Raw genomic sequence first — 20,831 nt, forward strand, 5'->3', positions numbered from 1 at the left:
ATATTTCATAGATGATTAAATCAAATGTATATTTCATTTCTTATTTCGAAAATCAATTATATGTATATGTGATTTATTGTGTATACAAAATAAAAAATATATGCATAAAGAAAATGAAAACAAGAAATAAATTTGTAAGATCCATATGATATATGAGACTTCTTAAGGTGATAATTAAAAAGGTCCAATTGAATGCAATGATTCCAAAGGTTACGTATCTAGGGTCTTGAGTTTTGAAGTAGAAAAAAAAACATAAAAGTAAAAAAATATATATTAAAAGGAAAACAAAAACATACACACACACCTTCGCCAATTGTTCAAATATGTTACATAAAAAATATATTAAATTCACAATTCAAAATTTTGTTCTCAACCATGTCAATCTTGTAAATCATTCAATATTTCTTGCCATAGGAAAAATTAAATAAAAAACGAAAATTCCAAAAAAAAATCTTTCACAGAACAAGAACTCAAATTTGCATATTTTTGTTTCTTCTTGCAATCCTTTTCCAATTTTCTAAGCATTCACACCGCTCACAGACATACATCATTCATCGAGAATAAATCAAGATCAGTTTTTATTCCAAAAAACCCAAAAAACTAATAGTATTTAGGATGATAAGATTAATTGCTTTCTACTGACCATTGTCTTCCCTGTCCAGTCAAATTCACCGTCATCCACATAGCCTTTACGATCGAATAAGTCTTGGAACAGTCTTCGCAGAAAATCATAGTCGGGGGTCTCAAAAAAATCTAGCCGCCTCACATAACGTAAATATGTGGCAAATTCTTCGGGATGGCCATCACAAAGTACCTGGGGAAAATAAAAAATAGAAATTTAAATATAAAAAAAAAAAAATTGTGCACAAACAAAAAGGAAAAATATCGTCAATATTATTTACAAAAAAATAATAAAAAAATTAATTGATTTAATTAATTTTTTTTTAATCCAACATATAAATTATTTGAATTAATTTATATTTAAATTGGATCAGTATTTTCATTTTAATTAAAATCGCTACTTTATTTTATGTTTTTGTTTTTTAGTCGCTACTTTATAAGAGCATTTGATCCAATTAATTTCGTGAATTGATATTTTTCTGTGATTAAAATATTTTTTAAAAATTAAAAATTTTGTAATTGGTTATGGAAATGATAGTATCTATAATGAGTATCAATTAAACATTTAATTGATTTAATTTGATTTAACTAATTTCTATATTATTTTGATTTTATTAATTTTTTTAGTTTTTTTAGTTATTATATTATTATGATAAATTCATTGATTTCAGAAAAAATTAAATTAATTAATAATTAAAAAATGAATTGTTAATTTAATTTAAAAAAAAAAAATAATTGACTGAATTAATTTCATTAATTTGGATAAGATTAAAAATTATTTAAATTAATACAAATATGTTTTCCAAAAAAAAAATTATGATAAATTCAATTGATTTCAGAAAAAAATTTAATTAATAATTAAAAAATGAATTGTTAATGTGATTTAAAAAAAAAATTACTGAATTAATTTCATTAATTTGGATAAGATTAAAAATTATTTAAATTATTTTCATTAATTTTGACGTGATTAAAAATTATTTAAATTAATACAAATATGTTTTCCAAAAAAATTTATTCCAAAAAATGTAGACGATATTTCTGTTGTTTGTGCCTCAAATAAAATCAAAATACTTACCTCAATGGGCGTTGCTCGTTTGGTATCGCCAATTTTTTGATATCTTTCCTTAAGTGTATCGGCCTTAAGACCTTGCCATGGCAGTGAACCTCTTAAGAAATACATGAACATATGACCTAATGCCTCTAAATCATCACGTCTAGATTGCTCTCTGCCCATGTGTGTATTTATAGACATATATCTAGCAGTACCCGTCAGGGATTTATGTTCCCGATATGGTATGTGTCTATTTGTATCTAAATCAATATATTCTTTGGCCAAACCGAAATCTAAAAGAAAATAATATCAAAATTAGAACATTTTATTTACAACATATTCAATATTATACACTCAAAAAAAAAAATATTTCGAAAGCCCGATGGCTTTTAAAAAATGAAAGCACACGGACCTGATAAAAAAAATTCCACGATTTCGAGAAAAATAATTTTTTTTCGAGTGTATGAGTTTTGGCAACGATATATGAAATTTCGAAATATTTTATTTATGAGTTTTGATTTATATATATAGACAAATTTCAACTTACCAATTATGTGGATAATTTTTTCGCGTCTCGTCGATGTTCTGCCAATTAGAAAATTTTCTGGCTTAACATCTCTGTATATTAGGTGCCGACCATGAACATATTCGATCCGGTGGAGCTGGTGTAAGGATACACATAAAAATATATTAGTAAAAATAAAGATAATCATTTTTTTAAAGAATTACTATCAAAGTACTATGAGAATTAATACCGAATTAGGGAAATATTGATTACTTGCCAGAAAAACACAACATTTGTTTTTTTATTTTTATTTTGGGATACTTTTGCCAAATCTACATAGAAAATATGTAAACATATAATACAAAAAGATAGATATATTTGAGCCCTACGCAAATATATCTACTGTGTCCGTCAATTATCTTTTAAAAAATCAAAGTGTCCGAAACACTGTGAGATTAATTTTACAACCAATTTTAAAATCAAATTTTCATGTTATTCATCCCTGCGAGATTTTCGCTAAAATATTTAGGAAAAAAGTTGATTGAATTAGTTGTGGGGTAGGAAGAATTTGAAGTTTTTTTCACATTGAAAAAATATATGCTGATTAATTGCCGGCTACATTTCAGGCGATATGAGCAAAGGCCAAAACTACTTGGCGGCGGCTAAAATCGGTGGTACTACTCGGAGGCTTCATTCTCTGCTTCAAAGCCTTTTATAAAAGCGAATTGCTTTGTTTTACATTTTGGAGACCGTTAACACGCGAAACATTTTTCGCCAGTCTTTGACCAACAAGCGCATGTGTAACCAAGAGGGGCTAACTTCTGATGTTTTGCATTTCATTTCGCCCAAACATTGGGTATGCGGTTCGCCAAATCATGATCTAATGTTTTTTTTTTTTTTTTTTTTTTTGAGATCAAAGTTCATCTATTTCATAGGACAAGGTAAGAAGTAAAAAATGTACCAATATGGATGCGACATACTAAGCCCTTCCAATTTTTGCCAATTAAATCAATAAAACAAAAATGTTTTCATACAAAAATGCGATAGAAAGAAGTGGTAACGCTTTGCACCAGTCACCATGTATAAGTGTTGTTACAAATAAATACAGATTAACCTAACACATTTTCTCCATCATTCCATCAGTCAAGGAGTCCTTTTTATAACTGAAAGAAAATGAGTGCATACTTTTAGGCAGACCATGTAAATGGCTTTCAAACCAAATGTGTTATTGTGAATAATCTGGCATTACGGTGGCTGCAACTTTTGATACCTTTTTCTTTAGCAATTGACATATAAACACTACGCCATTACTAAAAATAAAACGGTACACGCTTCAAAAATGCATTGAAATTATTATACTTCACGACAAAAAGGGTGATGGTGAATGCAAAAATGGTAAAATCATCTTGACTAATGGAGCCCATTTCCATATACGGGCTATGTCAGTACCTAGAGCTCGGAATACCTAAGAGCCCCTGCATCCGCTCATGTGTGAATGTTTGGTGAGGTAATTTAACCTTATTTTTATTTTTATTATTTTTATCTAAATGAGGTAGGATCAATAGTTACTGTGAATGAATTGTGCTATCAAGTGATGTTTTTTTTTTAATAGGAGATGGATCGTTTTGATTTGGACAACGAAACCATTGGTCTTTTCGGAAAAATTTTCCGCGCCATATCGATGTCCTCATTCCAGAGTACGCTAAGTCTACTTAGCATTTTTTGATGGAGTTCGTTGTTTTTTATTCGGATTGATGTGAATTGCATCCTGTCAAAAGTTCGAATTTATTGGGCACTTCTATCAAAAGTTATGGTTAATATTGTACGTAGCCTGTGACTAAAGTTTTAAAAATTTCCAATCTAAAAAGGGCAAAAAGCTTTGTTCGGTCTAAAGTGGTCTAAGTCATTTTTAGCCATTTTCTATTATCACTATTTTAAATTCGTTCATACTAAAAAAACTACAATAAACATGATTTTAAGACCGAAAAAAGTGAATTTATATCTCATACGGTTATTGTGTAATTGCAAAAAAAGTTTGAACTTGTTTCCTGTAAAATTCACTTTTTTGAGTTAGCGTACTTTGGAATGGAGACATCAATATTATCTCTCGAAGGGGTGATCTCAATTTGAACCATGACAAACACTTGTACTGATGAGCCATTCGGACTAGATTATTAATCATTATTAGACCGTTAAATATTAGCCCTGTGGTCTCTTAGTACTGCATGTAACATTTGTATGAGATTACCCAGAATATCGTTGGAAGAGTGTTCTGTCCAGAAAATCTCATAAAGTAGCATTTTTTCAATTCACAATAGCTATTTATTGTGATTAATTTTTTGCAATAAGATGAAATTAAAAGTAGCAAAGTGTCATCAAATATTTGTTACTTATTGAATAATTTATGTATTAAAATATATCATTTTAATTATTTTATTTAAATAGTTGATGCCAGTGTTACGCAAATTTTTACATGTTCCGAATAAAACAGGTACTCAGTGAGTGACTGAAGACCCTACGACTTAGCTATACAGTACCATAGACCAAGATATGTACACACAAAATTTTTTTTCTGATTCAATCTCGAAATTAATTGATCCAATTAATTTTTTAATTGAACCAATTAATTTTTTAATTGAAATGTCTTCAATCACATAAATGATAGTAGTATCAATTAAAAAATTAATTGATACTATTAATTTTTTTGATTGATTTTTGTTTCAATTAAAAAAATTATACTATTTCAATTAAAAATTCAATTGTTTCAGTTAACAAAATTCAATTAAAAAATTTGTTGAATCAATTAAATTTTCAATTGAATATCTTTTAAGACTCAATTAAGACTTCAATTGCAAAATTTTTTGTGATTTTTTTTTTGTATAGACGTCAAGTCAATTCACAGCGCTGTAGTTTATCTGCACACGATAGATGACACTTTTCCTTCAGGAAAGGAATAATTAAAAAAAAAAAATTTTTTTAGTTTCTTTCTTTGATACACCAAAATTTTGTAAAAGAATATAATGACTGACTTCTACTGCAATTTTCATTCTCCAAAAAGAAATTTAGACAATTGACGGTAGAATCGAGTGAGGTAACTGCGCATGGCAAATAAATAAAATCATTGTGAATTGATTTGATACGTATTTCATTACTAAAAGGATCATAAATCTATTGGGCACATAGACCAAGGAAGGTATAGACATGTCAAGTGAATTCACAGCGCTTTAGTTTGTCTGCACACCGTAGATGGCACCTTTTTCGTCTGCAAATGAGTGGTTTATTTGGCTTTAAATTGTTTTCTTTCCTTTGGTGTGTTGATGAAATACCAAATATTGTAAAAGCATATAAAATTCTGTACATCCATACTTTTTTTAATGCAAAATGACTGATTTGTCTGGTTATTCTCTTTTCCACAAAGAAATTGAGTCACTTGTCTGCGAAATTGAGTGCGATGACTGTGCACTGCAAATAAACAAAATCATTGTGAATTTTCATGAGACGTCTATTTATTTATTTTCTTGGTCTCTGCCAGTACTAAAAGAGAACAAGCCTATTGGGCGTTACAATCAGCTGATTGCAAAATCAAAAACAGAGTTGCCCCTTCTTAACATTTTTTAAGACAAGCAATGTAAATATATTTTTCGATTTTGTGGGACAAATCTAAACATAATGTGTCTTAGTGTTTGGATATTTTTTTTAATGCAAATTGATTTGTGCGACAATTTTCCTTGAACAAAAAGAAATTGAACCAATTGACTGTTCAATTGAGTGCGATGACTGTGTGCTACCGATAAACAAAATTATTGTGAATTGACTTAGCCCTTGCTTAGTACCAAGATAGTTTCTGCGGTAGATGACATTTTTTCGTCTGCAAAGGAGCGATTTTTTAATTTGGCTTTCAATTCTTTTCTTTCCTTTGCTCTTTTGATGCAACACCAAATATTGTAAAAGCATATAAAATTCTGTATATGTATATCCACAACATTTTTTTAATAAAAATTGACTGATTTGTATGGTAATTCTCGTTTTCCCAAAAAGAAATTCGAGTCACTTTACTGCGCAATTGAGTGCGATGACTGCGCACTGCAAATAAACAAAATCATTGTGAATTGTCAAAAGACGTTTATACATTTTCTTGGTCTATGACATTACTAAACGAATCACAAACCTATTGTGAATTAAAATCAGCTGATGCCAACATCAAAAACAGAGTTGATTTTTTTTTAATTTGCGCAGTTTTCTTAAAACTAGCATTGACCGCAGCTTTCTCGTTTTCCCAAAAATAAATGCGAGTCACTTTACTGCGCAATTGAGTGCGATGACTGCGCACTGCAAATAAACAAAATCATTGTGAATTGTCAAAAGACGTTTATACATTTTCTTGGTCTATGACATTACTAAACGAATCGCAAACCTATTGTGAATTAAAATCAGCTGATGGCAACATCAAAAATAGAGTTGATTTTTCTTAAAACTAGCATTGACCGCAGCATTGAGATGCCGCACAAAGGCAAAAAGTAGATGCCTTTGTGCGGCATCTTTAAATGTAATGTTTTTTCATAGTTTAATGTTGTTGTTGTTATAATGTTGTGGTAGTTGTATCTGGTCACGATGAAGAATATACGTATTTATTTATTTTTTTTTTAATATTTTCTAAAATAATCAAAAAAAAATTAATTTTTTAAATGGCAAGTAAGCAATATTTCCCAGGTCGATGACACATTATGGTGAATATTAAGAAAAATATATATATGTTCAATTTATATACTAATGCAATATTTTTCAACATGCATGTTTTTTAAAAAAAAAATTTAAAGAAACCAAACTTAGCTTAGTAGCGATAAGATTTTTTTAGAATAGTAAAAATATATGTAATAATAATAGTGTCTCAACTAGCGCATTTTTTCTAAATATATTGAAAATGGTCTCATCCGTATTCATGATTTGATCATGGAGATTTAATGTAAATTATTATAATAATTCTATTTTATTTTTATTTTTTTAATTTCCGGGTAAAAGCAAAATGATTTGTAATGAGAATAATAATAAAGAGAAGTGACGAACAAAAAAAAAATATATATATAATAAAAAATATAATTCAAAATAAAAATGTAAACCAAAGTAGTACAAAAAAAAAACGACAATAATGAAATCTGTAAATATTTTGTAGGAGGGTTAAAACATGCTTCCAAGGAATGTTAAAACAAATTAAATGATATGGTGATATATATGATATATATGTAGGGCTAAGCTAATACAAACAAGGACAAAACTAAATATGAAATTTATTTAAGATTTTATTTTTCTACAGTGCTAGAGATAAATATTGGAATTTTAAATGAATTTGTTATAACCTTAACCGTATTGTGTCTAATCTATAACTGTTTTTTTTTTTTTTATAAAAGTTGAGGTTAATAAAAAAACTAAAAAACGATGATTTACAAAAAAAAAAGACAAACAAATTATGTGTTAAAACAATCAAAACAGTTCAAATTCCAAAATATGAGATAATTTGAAGCCATTTACGCATAATTTCCACAAAATGTTGGAGGGGGGTTGGTTACAACTTTGTGGTTATTATCAATGTGTTTAAATTTTAGGACATTCTAGTTTTTTTTTTATTTTTTTCCAGTGTTGTAATGATTTGATTTTGTTGTTTGTTGGTTTTTAGTTTGAAAAAAAAAAAATTACATATTTTTGTTTATTTTTTGGTACTTACTAATTGTATAGCTATCAGTAGTACTGTCTTCAAAGTGAAACGTCTGCCGCAAATATCAAATAAATCTTCAAGTGATGGACCGAGCAATTCCATAACAAGAGCATTGTACTTGCCGCATGGTCCGAAGTAATATACTTCGGGTACACCTTCTGCTACAATAACAAACAAAAACAATAACAACAACAATGATGTAATTCTTACACAACGATATTCATTCTCTTTCAAATTTCAGTTTAGTTAGTTCAAAAACAAGGCGACAAAGGAAATAATGGTCGTCGTAAGTAAAATTATTCATTTTTTGTTTTGTTATCCCTAGTAGAGTATTTTTTTTTTTGTTGTAGCAGTTTAAGAAGGACATTAGGTTTTGTTTAGCGAAAAAAAATTATTTAATATTGTTGTTGTTGTTGTCTAAATTTTGTTGCATAGAGAGCAGATGATTTTTATTGTTTGTTTGTTAAGGAAAATATTTATATATATGTAAAGCAAGCATGTTGGGAAAACATTATAAAAAAAATTGCCAAAGCAGCAATCCTCGAAATTTTTCTATAATTTTATATTTACTTTGCATTAATTGCAAATTGTTTTCTATTACATTTATATTTAATTTCTAATACTTTTGCCTTGAAGTATAATTTTTTTATTCTACATAGCTACACCTATGTTTTGTGCTGGTGTTTCTCGTTCATCATTCGATTCTTTTTTTTTTTTTGAAATAGAAATTCTCTTTGCATATTTTCGAAATGGAAGTCAAATGCTTTTATTTATTTATTTTTTTTTTTTGGTTAGTATTAAAAAGAAACTGTATAATATTTGTACACTAAAATACTTAAAAAATAGTATCCTTTTGTTAATTAGAAAGGAAAGAAAAAAAACTAAAAAAACTATAGAAATAAAGAAAAATTAAGTTAAGATTGAAAATAAAATTGGTTTAGCTTTTGTTGTGGGTCTGTAATTTACAATATAAAGCCCTTTTTAAACGTTCCCTAAACATCATCAACCATGGTAAAAGCTACAAAGGTATTCAAAGTAACATACCTTTTCGGAATACCAATCACGGTTGCCACTCAACCCAAAAATATTCTGCAAAAATTTTAAGGAAATTTTGCCAAACAAACAAACTTTATTTTGCACATTTTTTTCATAGAAAATTTTGTCAATAGAAATAAAATTTTGGCAAAATTTTCCATAGAAATAAAATTTTATATAGAATTTTCTATAAAAATAAAATATTGACAAAATGTTCTACAGAAATATAATTTTGATAAAATTTTCCACAGAAATAAAATTTTGACAAAATTTTGTATAGAAATAAAATTTTATATAGAATTTTCTATAAAAATAAAATTTTGACAAAATGTTCTATAGAAATAAAATTTTGACAAAATTTTCTAAAGAAATAAAACTTTGACAAAATTTTCTATAGAAATAAAATTTTGACAAAATTTTCTATAAAAATAAAATGTTGACAAAATTGTCTATAAAAATAAACGGTTGACAAAATTTTTTATAGAAATAAAATTTTGACAAAATTTTTTATAGAAATAAAATTTTGCAAAATTCTGTATAGATAAAAAATGTTTACAAAATGTTTTATAGTAACAAAATTTTTCAAAAATGTTCTATAGAAATACAATTTTTACAAAATTTTCTATAGAATTAAAATTTTTACAAAATTTTCTATAGAAATAAAATGTTGACAAATTTGCTTAGAAATAAAATTTTGAAAAAATTTTCTATAGAAATAAAATTTTGAAAAAATTTTCTATAGAAATAAAATTTTGACAAAATTTTCTATAGAAATAAAATTTTGACAAAATTTTCTATAGAAATAAAATTTTTACAAAGATTTCTATAGAAATAAAACTTTCAAAAAATGTTCGATATTACGGAAAATTTTGTCAAAATTTTAATTCTATAGAAAATTTTCTCAAAATTTTATTTACATAAAGTATCGTCAAAATTTTATTTCTATCGAAAATGTTGTCAAACTTTTATTTCCATAGAAAATTTTATAAAAATTTTATTTTTATAGAAAATTTTGTCAAAATTTTATTTCTATAGAAAATTTTGTCAAAATTTTATTTCTATAGAAAATTTTGTCAAAATTTTATTTCTATAGAAAATTTTTTCAAAATCTAATTTATATAGAAAATTTTGTCAAAATTTTATTTCTATAGAAAATTTTGTCAAAATTTCATTTCTATAGAAAATTTTGTCAAAATTTCATTTCTATAGAACATTTTTGAAAAATTTTGCAAAAAATTTTGACACAATTTTCCGTAATATCGAACATTTTGTCAAAATTTAATTTCTATAGAAAATTTTGTCAAAATTTGATTTCTATAGAAAATTTTGTCAAAATTTGATTTCTATAGAAAATTTTGTAAAAATTTTATTTCTATAGAAAATTTTGTCAAAATTTTATTTCTATAGAAAATTTTGCAAACATTTTATTTCTGTGGGAAATTTTGTCAAAATTTTATTTCTATAGAAAATTTTATCAAAATTTTATTTCTATAGAAAATTTTGTCAAAATTTTATTTCTATAGAAAATTTTGTCAAAATTTTATTTCTATAGAAAATTTTGTCAAAATTTTATTTCTATGGAAAATTTTGTCAAAATTTTATTTCTATAGAAAATTTTGTCAAAATTTTATTTCTATAGAAAATTTTGTCAAAATTTTATTTCTATAGAAAATTTTTTCAAAATCTAATTTATATAGAAAATTTTGTCAAAATTTTACTTCTATAGAAAATTTTGTCAAAATTTCATTTCTATAGAAAATTTTGTCAAAATTTCATTTCTATAGAACATTTTTGAAAAATTTTGCAAAAAATTTTGACACAATTTTCCGTAATATCGAACATTTTGTCAAAATTTAATTTCTATAGAAAATTTTGTCAAAATTTGATTTCTATAGAAAATTTTGTCAAAATTTGATTTCTATAGAAAATTTTGTAAAAATTTTATTTCTATAGAAAATTTTGTCAAAATTTTATTTCTATAGAAAATGTTGCAAACATTTTATTTCTGTGGGAAATTTTGTCAAAATTTTATTTCTATAGAAAATTTTATCAAAATTTTATTTCTATCGAAAATGTTGTCAAAATTTTATTTCCATAGAAAATTTTATAAAAATTTTATTTTTATAGAAAATTTTGTCAAAATTTTATTTCTATAGAAAATTTTGTCAAAATTTTATTTCTATAGAAAATTTTTTCAAAATCTAATTTATATTTTATATTTATATTTTATATTTATATTTTGTCAAAATTTCATTTCTATAGAACATTTTTGAAAAATTTTGCAAAAGATTTTGACACAATTTTCCGTAATATCGAACATTTTTGTCAAAATTTTATTTCTATAGAAAATTTTGTCAAAATTTGATTTCTATAGAAAATTTTGTCAAAATTTGATTTCTATAGAAAATTTGGTAAAAATTTTATTTCTATAGAAAATTTTGTCAAAATTTTATTTCTATAGAAAATTTTGCCAACATTGTATTTCTGTGGGAAATTTTGTCAAAATTTTATTTCTATAGAAAATTTTATCAAAATTTTATTTCTATAGAAAATTTTGTCAAAATTTTATTTCTATAGAAAATTTTGTCAAAATTTTATTTCTATAGAAAATTTTGTCAAAATTTTATTTCTATGGAAAATTTTATTTCTATAGAAAATTTTGTCAAAATTTTATTTCTATAGAAAATTTTGTCAAAATTTTATTTCGATAGAAAATTTTGTCAAAATTTTATTTATATTGAAAATTTTGTCAAAATTTTATTTCTATTGAAAATTTTGTTAAAATTTTATTTCTATAGAAATTTTTTTCAAAATTTTATTTCTATAGAAAATTTTGTCAAAATTTTATTTCTATAGAAAATTTTGTCAAAATTTTATTTCTATAGAAAATTTTATCAAAATTTTATTTCTATAGAAAATTTTGTCAAAATTTTATTTCTATAGAAAATTTTGTGAAAATTTTATTTCTATGGAAAATTTTGTCAAAATTTTATTTCTATGGAAAATTTTGTCAAAATTTTATTTCTATAGAAAATGTTGTCAAAATTTTATTTCCATAGAAAATTTTGTCAAAAGTAACATGCCTTTTATGAATACTAGTACATTTCAACAGTAAGCCAAACCAGTGTTAATGGTATTGGGGATTTTTTTTTCTCGGCGGGGATAAAATATTTGAGTTGGGTATTTGGTGGGGAATTTCCATAATTTTGGGGATTTTTTCGCAAACGGTTCAGTTTAATGCTATAAGGTCTACAATAATGGTTTTCTTGAAATTCTTTTTATTTCTAAATTATTAAAAAAAGCACAGCGTATTTGCAAAATTTGAATTTTTACACGGCATACAATAGTGGTTAATTTATAATTTTACTTAGTTTGACTAAGTTTTTCTTTTAATTATGAAATCATTCGAGAGGACTCGGGCCCAAATTTTACACCCTTGTCTGGGTTCATCACTGATTTGGACAATATTTGCCATAAATATAGAAAGGATTTTATTACTTGAAATGCATTTTCATAAATATGTGGTGACCAAACTCTCATTTTCATTTCTCGAGCATTTGGAAGACGATCACCTGCCTTCTGGTTTTGTATTTCGAAATATTGATCTTATTGTAGCTCGCAAATTTTATATACATTTTTTTTTAAATTTTTAAATTATTACTTATTTTCTTTAGCAAACTTTATTTATTTTTCATAAATAGCTTGCGAAAAAAATTTTGCGAATTTACTGATTTTCTATTGCAGACTTTATTTGATTTTTTTTATTTTATAATAAAAAAAAAATTGTCAACAATTTATCCCCAATTTTTGTGGGGAATTATTTTAATTTAAGTTGGAATTATTGGGGACGAAAGCGTATCAATTTAGGGACATGAGCCAGAAAAATACTGGCAACATTGAATCAAACACATGTTTGAAAAGAGTTTTACTTTCTTTTTTAAGAGAGAGAAAATGGTAAAGGCATCTTGGAAAAGTTGACACATTTGTACTTATTTTGATACTATTTGTGTATAAAGAATACCATGGTACCCCCGGGAGATATTTGGTACCTTTTTAAGTCCTCTTTAAGTAGAACATTTTTTGGGGCGAAAGCGTACCAATTTAGGGACATGAGCCAGGAAAATACGGGCAACACTGAACCGAACACAAATTTTACTCTCTCTTTTTCAAAGAGAAAGTGGTAAAGGCTAAAGTTGACACTTTTGTATTTATTTTGATACTATTTGAGTATAAAAAGTACCATGATAGCCCCGCTATACATTTGGTACCTTTTTAAACCCTCTTTAAGTTCACAAAATTAAAAAAAAAATTAAAATGAACGCCAATCCAAATCAGTTTATCCTACTTAGAAGCAATAGGAATACTACTCTCAAATCAAACAAAAAAAAAATATTTTTAAACGCCTAAATCCTTTGAAGGATAGTTGTGATGATGTATTATTTCATGCATGCTAACCATATTAGCCTGGCGGATCTCTTTCATAAGCAAAAAAGGAAAAGGTCTTCACCAAAATGGAAAAAAGTACCTTTTGGCTTAAAAACGTAAATTTTTCGAAGCTGATTCAGTACAATTTCAAGAATGGTCTATTTATCATCCCTGGTACCACTACATTTCAAAACCAAACACCATTAAAAAAATCACATTTACTCTCTTTTTCTGAGAAAGCAAATGTCAAAGGCTTCAATCAAACAATGTTTGAAAGTTCCGAAAATTAAGAATAAGAGCAATTGTACCTTTTTGGTTAGAAATAGATTGGTTGGGCAGAGCTAAATTTGCATGACTCTCAGGGTCACCTATAGCCTTGAAATTGTTATCTCAATAAATGGGGCCAGATCTTGGATCTTATTATGGATATTCTATATGATATATAGCTTATGGTAAATACATCGTCCAACAAATTAAAAATAATTCCCCGTGTAAAAGTTGGGGGATCTAATTAGATATGATTATAAAATTGGACACTTTAGATGTAAGCAGATTTATCGTGATATGAAGAGACAGAATTAGATATAATTATATATAAATCCACATAAGACGAGATCTAACTTTAGATCCAACTATATACAGGGATAGATATAACCATATCTAAGACATTAGATCTAGACCAATATTGAGCTTTAATCAGATCTAATTCCATAGTAATTAGATATGATTAGATCTTACCATTTTTCGGACCTATTCATATCTAATTGTATCAAATTAGATCTCTTAATTTTTACTCGGGACTCCCTATATTTGGAGAATATTATATAGCCCAATATGTGAAGTTGTAATCCGACTTCATTGCAATTCGCAAATGGGAACATTTTCGGAGAATATAGAATTCCACTTTTTTCAATCTTGTGATTTGGATTGCACAAAAAAATCATGAGGGTGGATATTAAAAGAATTTTTTGAATCATTATTTTTTAATTAAATAAAAATTTTTCTCCATAAAACTCATGTATTAAGGTGGGTATTAAATTCAAGTTTAGCCGCTAAAATCGAAAATAAATCTGTAAAAGCAGAAAAAAAATATTACCTTTTTTTCAAATTTTATTAAAACTTGGTGGGGAATAATCCAAAGCGACAAGTAAAAAGTTTATATCCTTTAATTTGAATTATTAAAGAAAAATACTTTAAACATTTTTAAGTGAGTTTTTTTTTTTTTTACCGGAAGTATATCCATCACGGACATAATTCAATTTTCACCATGACTTATGCTAGTGAGTTAATTTTACGAAAATTTTGGTGAATATGAAGATCTAGCCTTAAAAAAACAACAACAATTTTAACTCGACCATTTTCACGTACATTAGCCTTAAATATCCCTAATCTATTGGACTTTCTTCATTTTAAGGTAACTACAGTTCGGACTGGCCGAACTTTCCCACTCAATATATTTTTACTAACTTAAAAACAAAAACATTCAGTGTTGGTATAATAAAAATAAGGATACAAGGGAGAGGGAGAGAAATTTTGAAAATGTTACATAAAATTTTACATGCACAAAAAAAGGGGAAGGACGTAACGACGCTATTCAATTTTTTTAAGTAAACATTCTAAAACTATTTCTCTAAGAATAATAAAAAGGAGTTTCCTCCTATCACGAATATTTTGTTTAGTTTTTACCAATCAAAAGAGAGTACTAAAAGTAGATTTAGTCTTAAGGTTAATCGTAAGAAAACGATTTTTTAGATTTAAAAAAAAAAACATAAAAAATAAACTACAGAAAAATTGTCTACAAACATTAAAAAATTTTGCAAAAGAAATAATATTCAAATTTCTGGTGTGAAATGAAAATAATTTACATTTTATTTTGAATTATGTTTTTCACTACTTTGGTTTTTATTTATTATAATTAATTAGTTTTTTTTTTTTTGTTGAATTTATTAATATTTCAATAAATTATCGATTTTTTGTATGCAGTTGAGACACTTGAGAAGTAAGAAGGAAAGGGGAGAAAAAGGTTTTCTTTATGTTGTTTGTTAATCGAAAAACAACAAAACCGTAGAAAAATTAAGAAAAAAATCTAAAACAAACAATTGAAAGAAAACCTTAAAAAAAACTTGTATATAGTTTCTTTTAATGTATACAAAAACAAAAATTAAATTATATGAAAATTATTAAATTTTTTTCTAATTTTGTTTTTTTATTTTTTTACTTTGTTTAATAATGATGTTAAAAATAGTATAATAACTTACAAGTTGCTTAGCTATCATCAGTACAGTCTTGAGTGAAAATTGACGGTTGCATATATTGAAGAGATCTTCTAAAGACAGTCCCAATAATTCTAATACCATGGCATTGTAACGGCCACTACAAGTGCCCAAATGATAAACACGTGGTATACCCTCTGGACAATTATCTATATGTGGTGTGAGTGAGATTGATGAGACATATAGATAATTATTTTTTTTTTTTTGCATATATATGTATAGATATGTTTTCTATTTATCATTATTTATATTTTGTTTTTGTAAAATATATATTTATACACACACACACGTATATCCATATTTATACATATGTAGTGGAGAGATTACAAAATTGAATTTGAAAAAAAAATTGTGTTTCACACACATTTTTTCTTTGAGATTTTTTTTCTCAAATCCATAAAAATGGCATTAGAATTAAATTAGATCGTTTTGTGGTTATTAACAAAATGTTTTTAGATCAATAGAAGATCGAAATTATTAATTTGAAGTGTGTTATCGCAGTGAGTCGTTAAGAAACGATTCATTTGTTTTGATTTAATGAAGATGTCTTAAAAAATTGTATGATTTGTTTTCTTTACGCTATTTTGTATTTCGTCGATGACATGGTGGTGGTGTAAGAAAATGTTTAAATAAATGTAATTTTTTTTAAATGATAATAAAAATATAACAATTATATATGTAAATTCAATAAATATTTTTTTCTAGTTCCAAAAAATATAATGAATACAATTCGATTTAAATAATACAAAAATATATCGGTTTTAAGGTAGCTTAGAACATTGAGCGACAGTTTTGGTTTATTTCTAGAAATTGACAATTAATTTATTAAAATGTAGAAAGTTTTTAATTTTATAAAAATATTTAAAATATTGAGTTTTTTTCTTTACACAGAAAAAATTTTCACGAAAATTTTTCCAATTAAAGTCTTAATTGACTTTTAAAAAATATTCAATTAAAATCTTAATTGATACATTTTTTTTTAATTGAAACAAAAATCAATCACAAAAATTAATAGTATCAATTAATTTTATAATTGGTTCAATAAATTTTTTAATTGACTTTCAATTAATTTTTAAATCGATACTATCATTTCTGTGATTGAAACCATTTCAACTAAAAAATTAATTGCATCAATTAATTTCGTGATTGAATCAGAAAAAAATTTGTTTGTGTGTACCCGACTCTTGGTGAGGGAAATCTCCTACCAGAGGTGTCCCCATGCAACGAATGAGGGAGGGAGAAAGGCGGTCCTTTTTTTTTTTTGAAATTATATCGCAATGAATTTAAGAATTATTTTATTTTCATTTCATCCAATATCGCTGTTTCTTATAGGTAGCTTAGAAAAAATTATTTGCCTACTTTCAGGCGGTACATATCTTCACTTGAAAGGAATATTATATGTATTATAGTATTGGACGCGAAAACTTTTATTTTAAAGAGATATGTGAGAAAAAAGAAATTAGTTCAAAAGTGAAACAAAAATCAATCACAAAAATTAATAGTAGCAATTAATTTTTTAATCGGTTCAATAAATTTTTAATTGACTTTCAATTATTTTTTAATTGATACTATCATTTCTGTGATTAAAGACATTTCAATTAAAAAATTGATTGCATCAATTAATTTCGTGATTGAATGATAAAATTTTTTTTGTATGTACCCAACTCTTGTTGAGGAAAATCTCCTACCAGAGGTGTCCCCATGCAATGAATGAGGGAAGGGAGAAAGGCGGCCTTTTTTGAAATTATATCGCAATGAATCTAACAATTATTTTATTTTCATTTCATCCAATATTGCTGCTTCGTTAGCTTAGAAAAATTTATTTGCATACTTTCAGGCGGTACATATCACGACTTGAAAGGAATATTATATGTATTATAGTATTGGACGCGAACACTTTTATTTTAAATCTCTTTATGGGAGAAAAAAGAAATTAATTCAAAAGTGACATAACATAACATTTAGTGGGACAACGCATGAAGAAGTGCCACAACTGTAACACTGTATGGAGCACTCCTATAGGTGTGCAAAACATAGCTCCTGTAGGTGAGGATGAAGAGGCATTGGGAAGACTGATTTCTTCCCGCCCTATGAAAGCTAAATAATCTGATTTTGATCAATTCAAAAGTAAACGACAAGTTCATATCACCGCCGTCTTAGAGAACGGTACTAATGGTCATCTTTATGACAGAGGAGGCTAAATGTTGAGTGTAAAATTCCACTTTTCTACACCCCCGAAACTACACAGAAAAAAATATTTTTTATCTTCAATTCAATCACGAAATTAATTGATCCAATTAATTTTTAATTGAAATTTCTTCAGAGTCTGTGATAGTGATAGTATCAATTAACAATGTCAATTAAAACATTCCATAATTTATCCAAATAAAAATTTAATTTATACTATTAATTTTCGTCATTGAATATTGTGTCAATTAAAAAATGTTGACCCAATTCAATTTTTAATTGAAAGTTTTTTAGAATTCAATTAAAAATGTTTATTGGAAATTTGTTGGTGATATTTTTTTTGTGTAAGAGGGATTGAAGGGAAGAGCTGCTCTCTAAGCAGATATAAACCAAATAAATGCATCTGGCAAGATTTTTCATTAGCATTCCAAAACACATGTGTGTGAAAATAAATTGGAAGATATTTGGAAGTTTCTCTCCAGGATGAGTGCCCTATAAACGAACTCCCCATATTTCGACTCTCCAGCGGGTCTGGAACACATGAATTATATTTTTGAGTGGATCTCGGTTTCTGGAACACATTTTTGAGTTATATTTTTGAGTGGATCTGGGTGTCTACTTCCATTCCACGATCATTTGCTCAGCCCACACTCAAGTATGTGAACCAATAGATAAATAAAAGTGGTCATTTCTCGATACCACTGATTGTTGGGAGCACGGCTTGTACACACAAAAAAAAAGTTCTGATTCTATCACGAAATTAATTGATCCAATCAATTTTTTAATTGAAATGTATTCAATCACAGAAATGATAGTATCAATTAAAAAATTAATTGATCCAATTAAATATTTAATTGATACTATTAATTTGTGTGATTGATTTTTGATTCAATTAAAAAATTTTTTTGAATCAATTAAATTTTTAATTGAATATTTTTTAAACCCAATTAAAATTTTAATTGCAAAAATGTTCGTGAATATGCTATTATTATAAATTAATTTTTGCGTTTTGTCCAATTTTTTTACAATTATTATTCATTATAAATCCATTATAATGTGGCTTCAGTTTAAAATTTGCGGAGCGGGCATATTGTGAGCGCCATATTGTGAGCGCAATATACTCATACTTAAGCTTCCATCAAAAGTGGCTTGTGTGGAATCCTACACAAAAAAATCTGATCCAATTAATTTTTTAATTGAAATGTCGTCAATTTAATTGAAAAGTCAATTAAAAAATAATTGATTTTGTGATTGATTGTTGAATAAATTAAATGTTTAATTGAATATTTTTTAAAACTCAATTAAGGCTTTAATTGGAAAAATAGTTTTCTGTGTACGGACAAAAAGTGTATGACGTCCGGTCGCAAATTTAAAAGAAAAAGTGAGCGGACGCAGATATGGGGAAAGTGATTTATAAGCAATTGAAACCTTTTTCCGTTGGGGGCTTCCACCTCAAGCAAAACCAATGTTATGGTATTTTCAGTCGGTGATGTGCTACGACTACAGGTTTAGGTGTTAGTCGCCATGGTGTGGAAAATATCAGATTTAACTTCTTCACCTAATACATATGTATCATTTTTTTTCTATTTAAGCTTAATTATAATGTTTTTATATAATATTTCTTTATTGTAATTTATTTTTTTGTTAATTTTTATTATTTTTTTTTTTCAGAAATATATATTATTAATTACATTAAATTCTAGAATAAAAACAATTTAGAATTGTCGCTCAATGTTAAAGTCATTACAACATTTAACATGTAATAAATACTACAATTATAAAATTTTTATAGAAATTTCTTTTATACTCGTATAATTTTTGTATTGTATAAAAATTAGTTTTTGTTTTTAATAAAATATTAGAAAATAATGTAAGCACCGACCTCCGCGTAATATGCTAGAGAAAATCTTTCGTTTTATTAAGATAACAGAACAATTTCCAAAAAAACAACATACATTTAAACTACATATGTATAAATGTAGAAATAAGAAACAACATTTGGTATTGTTTTTTTTTTATTGTAATAATATCGAAATTTTTTTAAAGGTATATCGTAAGGGGGTTGATTAGTTTTTGTTTTCATCTTCATTTCACAACAAAGGTGGTAGCGGTGCAGTAATAAACAAATTAATTTTATTGGAGGATTTGTTTGGAATGGTATTTGGTATTATTATTTTCTAACTGACTCTTAGATATTTTCTTATTGTGGGATAGATATTTTACGCTTATAATATTTATGCGAAATATTGGTAAATTAGTAACATTATATTCCATAAAAAAATATATATGTTATACTAGGTTTAAGTAGATACAAATGTATGTATATAAATACATTATAGGGAATTAAAAGCTGTGTCTTGGATTAGCACATGAGCAAAAATAACAACACAACAAGACGATTTGAAAGAGCTGACTATTAAATTGAAGTCCTCTCTCTTAATGCTCTCAATTATATTAGATTATTAAACTTGAGCTTAAATTCGATTAAAACTGCATTCTAAATGTGGAGCAAAGAAAAATATTTTCAAATTATGTATAAAATATATTTTATTGTATGCGAAAAAAAAAACATTTAGTTCAACTACACTACACTAAGTTGTTAGTGCATATACAGAGTACAAGATGGCGTATGATTGTTGTGTATGTGTATCCATGAGTATAGGAGAACACTCATACGTCACACTGGCCTTGACTCATCGACAGTAGAGTTTGTTTTTGTCAAACCATACGTTACTTGTGTTCCTTTACTTTACTCGTAGTAAATGAGAGATCTTTCAAAAATCCTCTCAGAGTACAAATGGAAACACAAGAAAAATGGTAGATGCTAATTGTAAACAAACAATTGTTATCTGTAAATGGGAAAAGCTGTCAATTGAATGAGTTTTCAGCAAACATGGGCGAAAATAAGTTGGATTGTTTTTTTTTATGTTGGTGAATATCAAATGCAAACTATTAGAAAGTAAATGAAGTAAAAGAAACTGTAATTTTGACAATGCCCGCTTACTCGACTATTTTAACTAGCTT

General features: G+C 26.2%; 1 protein-coding gene and 1 long non-coding RNA gene across 21 annotated transcripts in view; both read right to left on the reverse strand.

Annotated features, from left to right (window-relative positions):
- The window catches only part of gish (casein kinase I gish), a 148,000-nt gene that overhangs the window by 23,648 nt on the left and 103,521 nt on the right, over positions 1-20,831 (reverse strand). For 9 of the 20 annotated variants that reach the window (XM_075290270.1, XM_075290259.1, XM_075290279.1 and 6 more), the window contains 4 exons: positions 15,606-15,769; positions 2,220-2,334; positions 1,697-1,965; positions 644-814 (listed from right to left, as the gene is read on the reverse strand). In XM_075290270.1, coding sequence (XP_075146385.1) covers positions 644-814; positions 1,697-1,965; positions 2,220-2,334; positions 15,606-15,769 — 719 coding nt within the window. Of the gene's footprint in view, positions 1-643; positions 815-1,696; positions 1,966-2,219; positions 2,335-7,896; positions 8,049-15,605; positions 15,770-20,831 lie in introns of all 20 variants that reach the window. The other 11 variants (XM_075290260.1, XM_075290263.1, XM_075290266.1 and 8 more) reach the window with 2 other exon arrangements.
- LOC142220884 (uncharacterized) lies at positions 4-637 on the reverse strand. The gene is made up of 2 exons (XR_012717922.1): positions 305-637; positions 4-225 (listed from the first exon to the last, which is right to left on the reverse strand). It is a non-coding gene; the product is annotated as an uncharacterized LOC142220884 (long non-coding RNA).

The sequence above is a fragment of the Haematobia irritans genome, chromosome 1 (genome assembly GCF_050003625.1).
Source record: "Haematobia irritans isolate KBUSLIRL chromosome 1, ASM5000362v1, whole genome shotgun sequence".
Classification (NCBI taxonomy): domain Eukaryota; kingdom Metazoa; phylum Arthropoda; class Insecta; order Diptera; family Muscidae; genus Haematobia; species Haematobia irritans.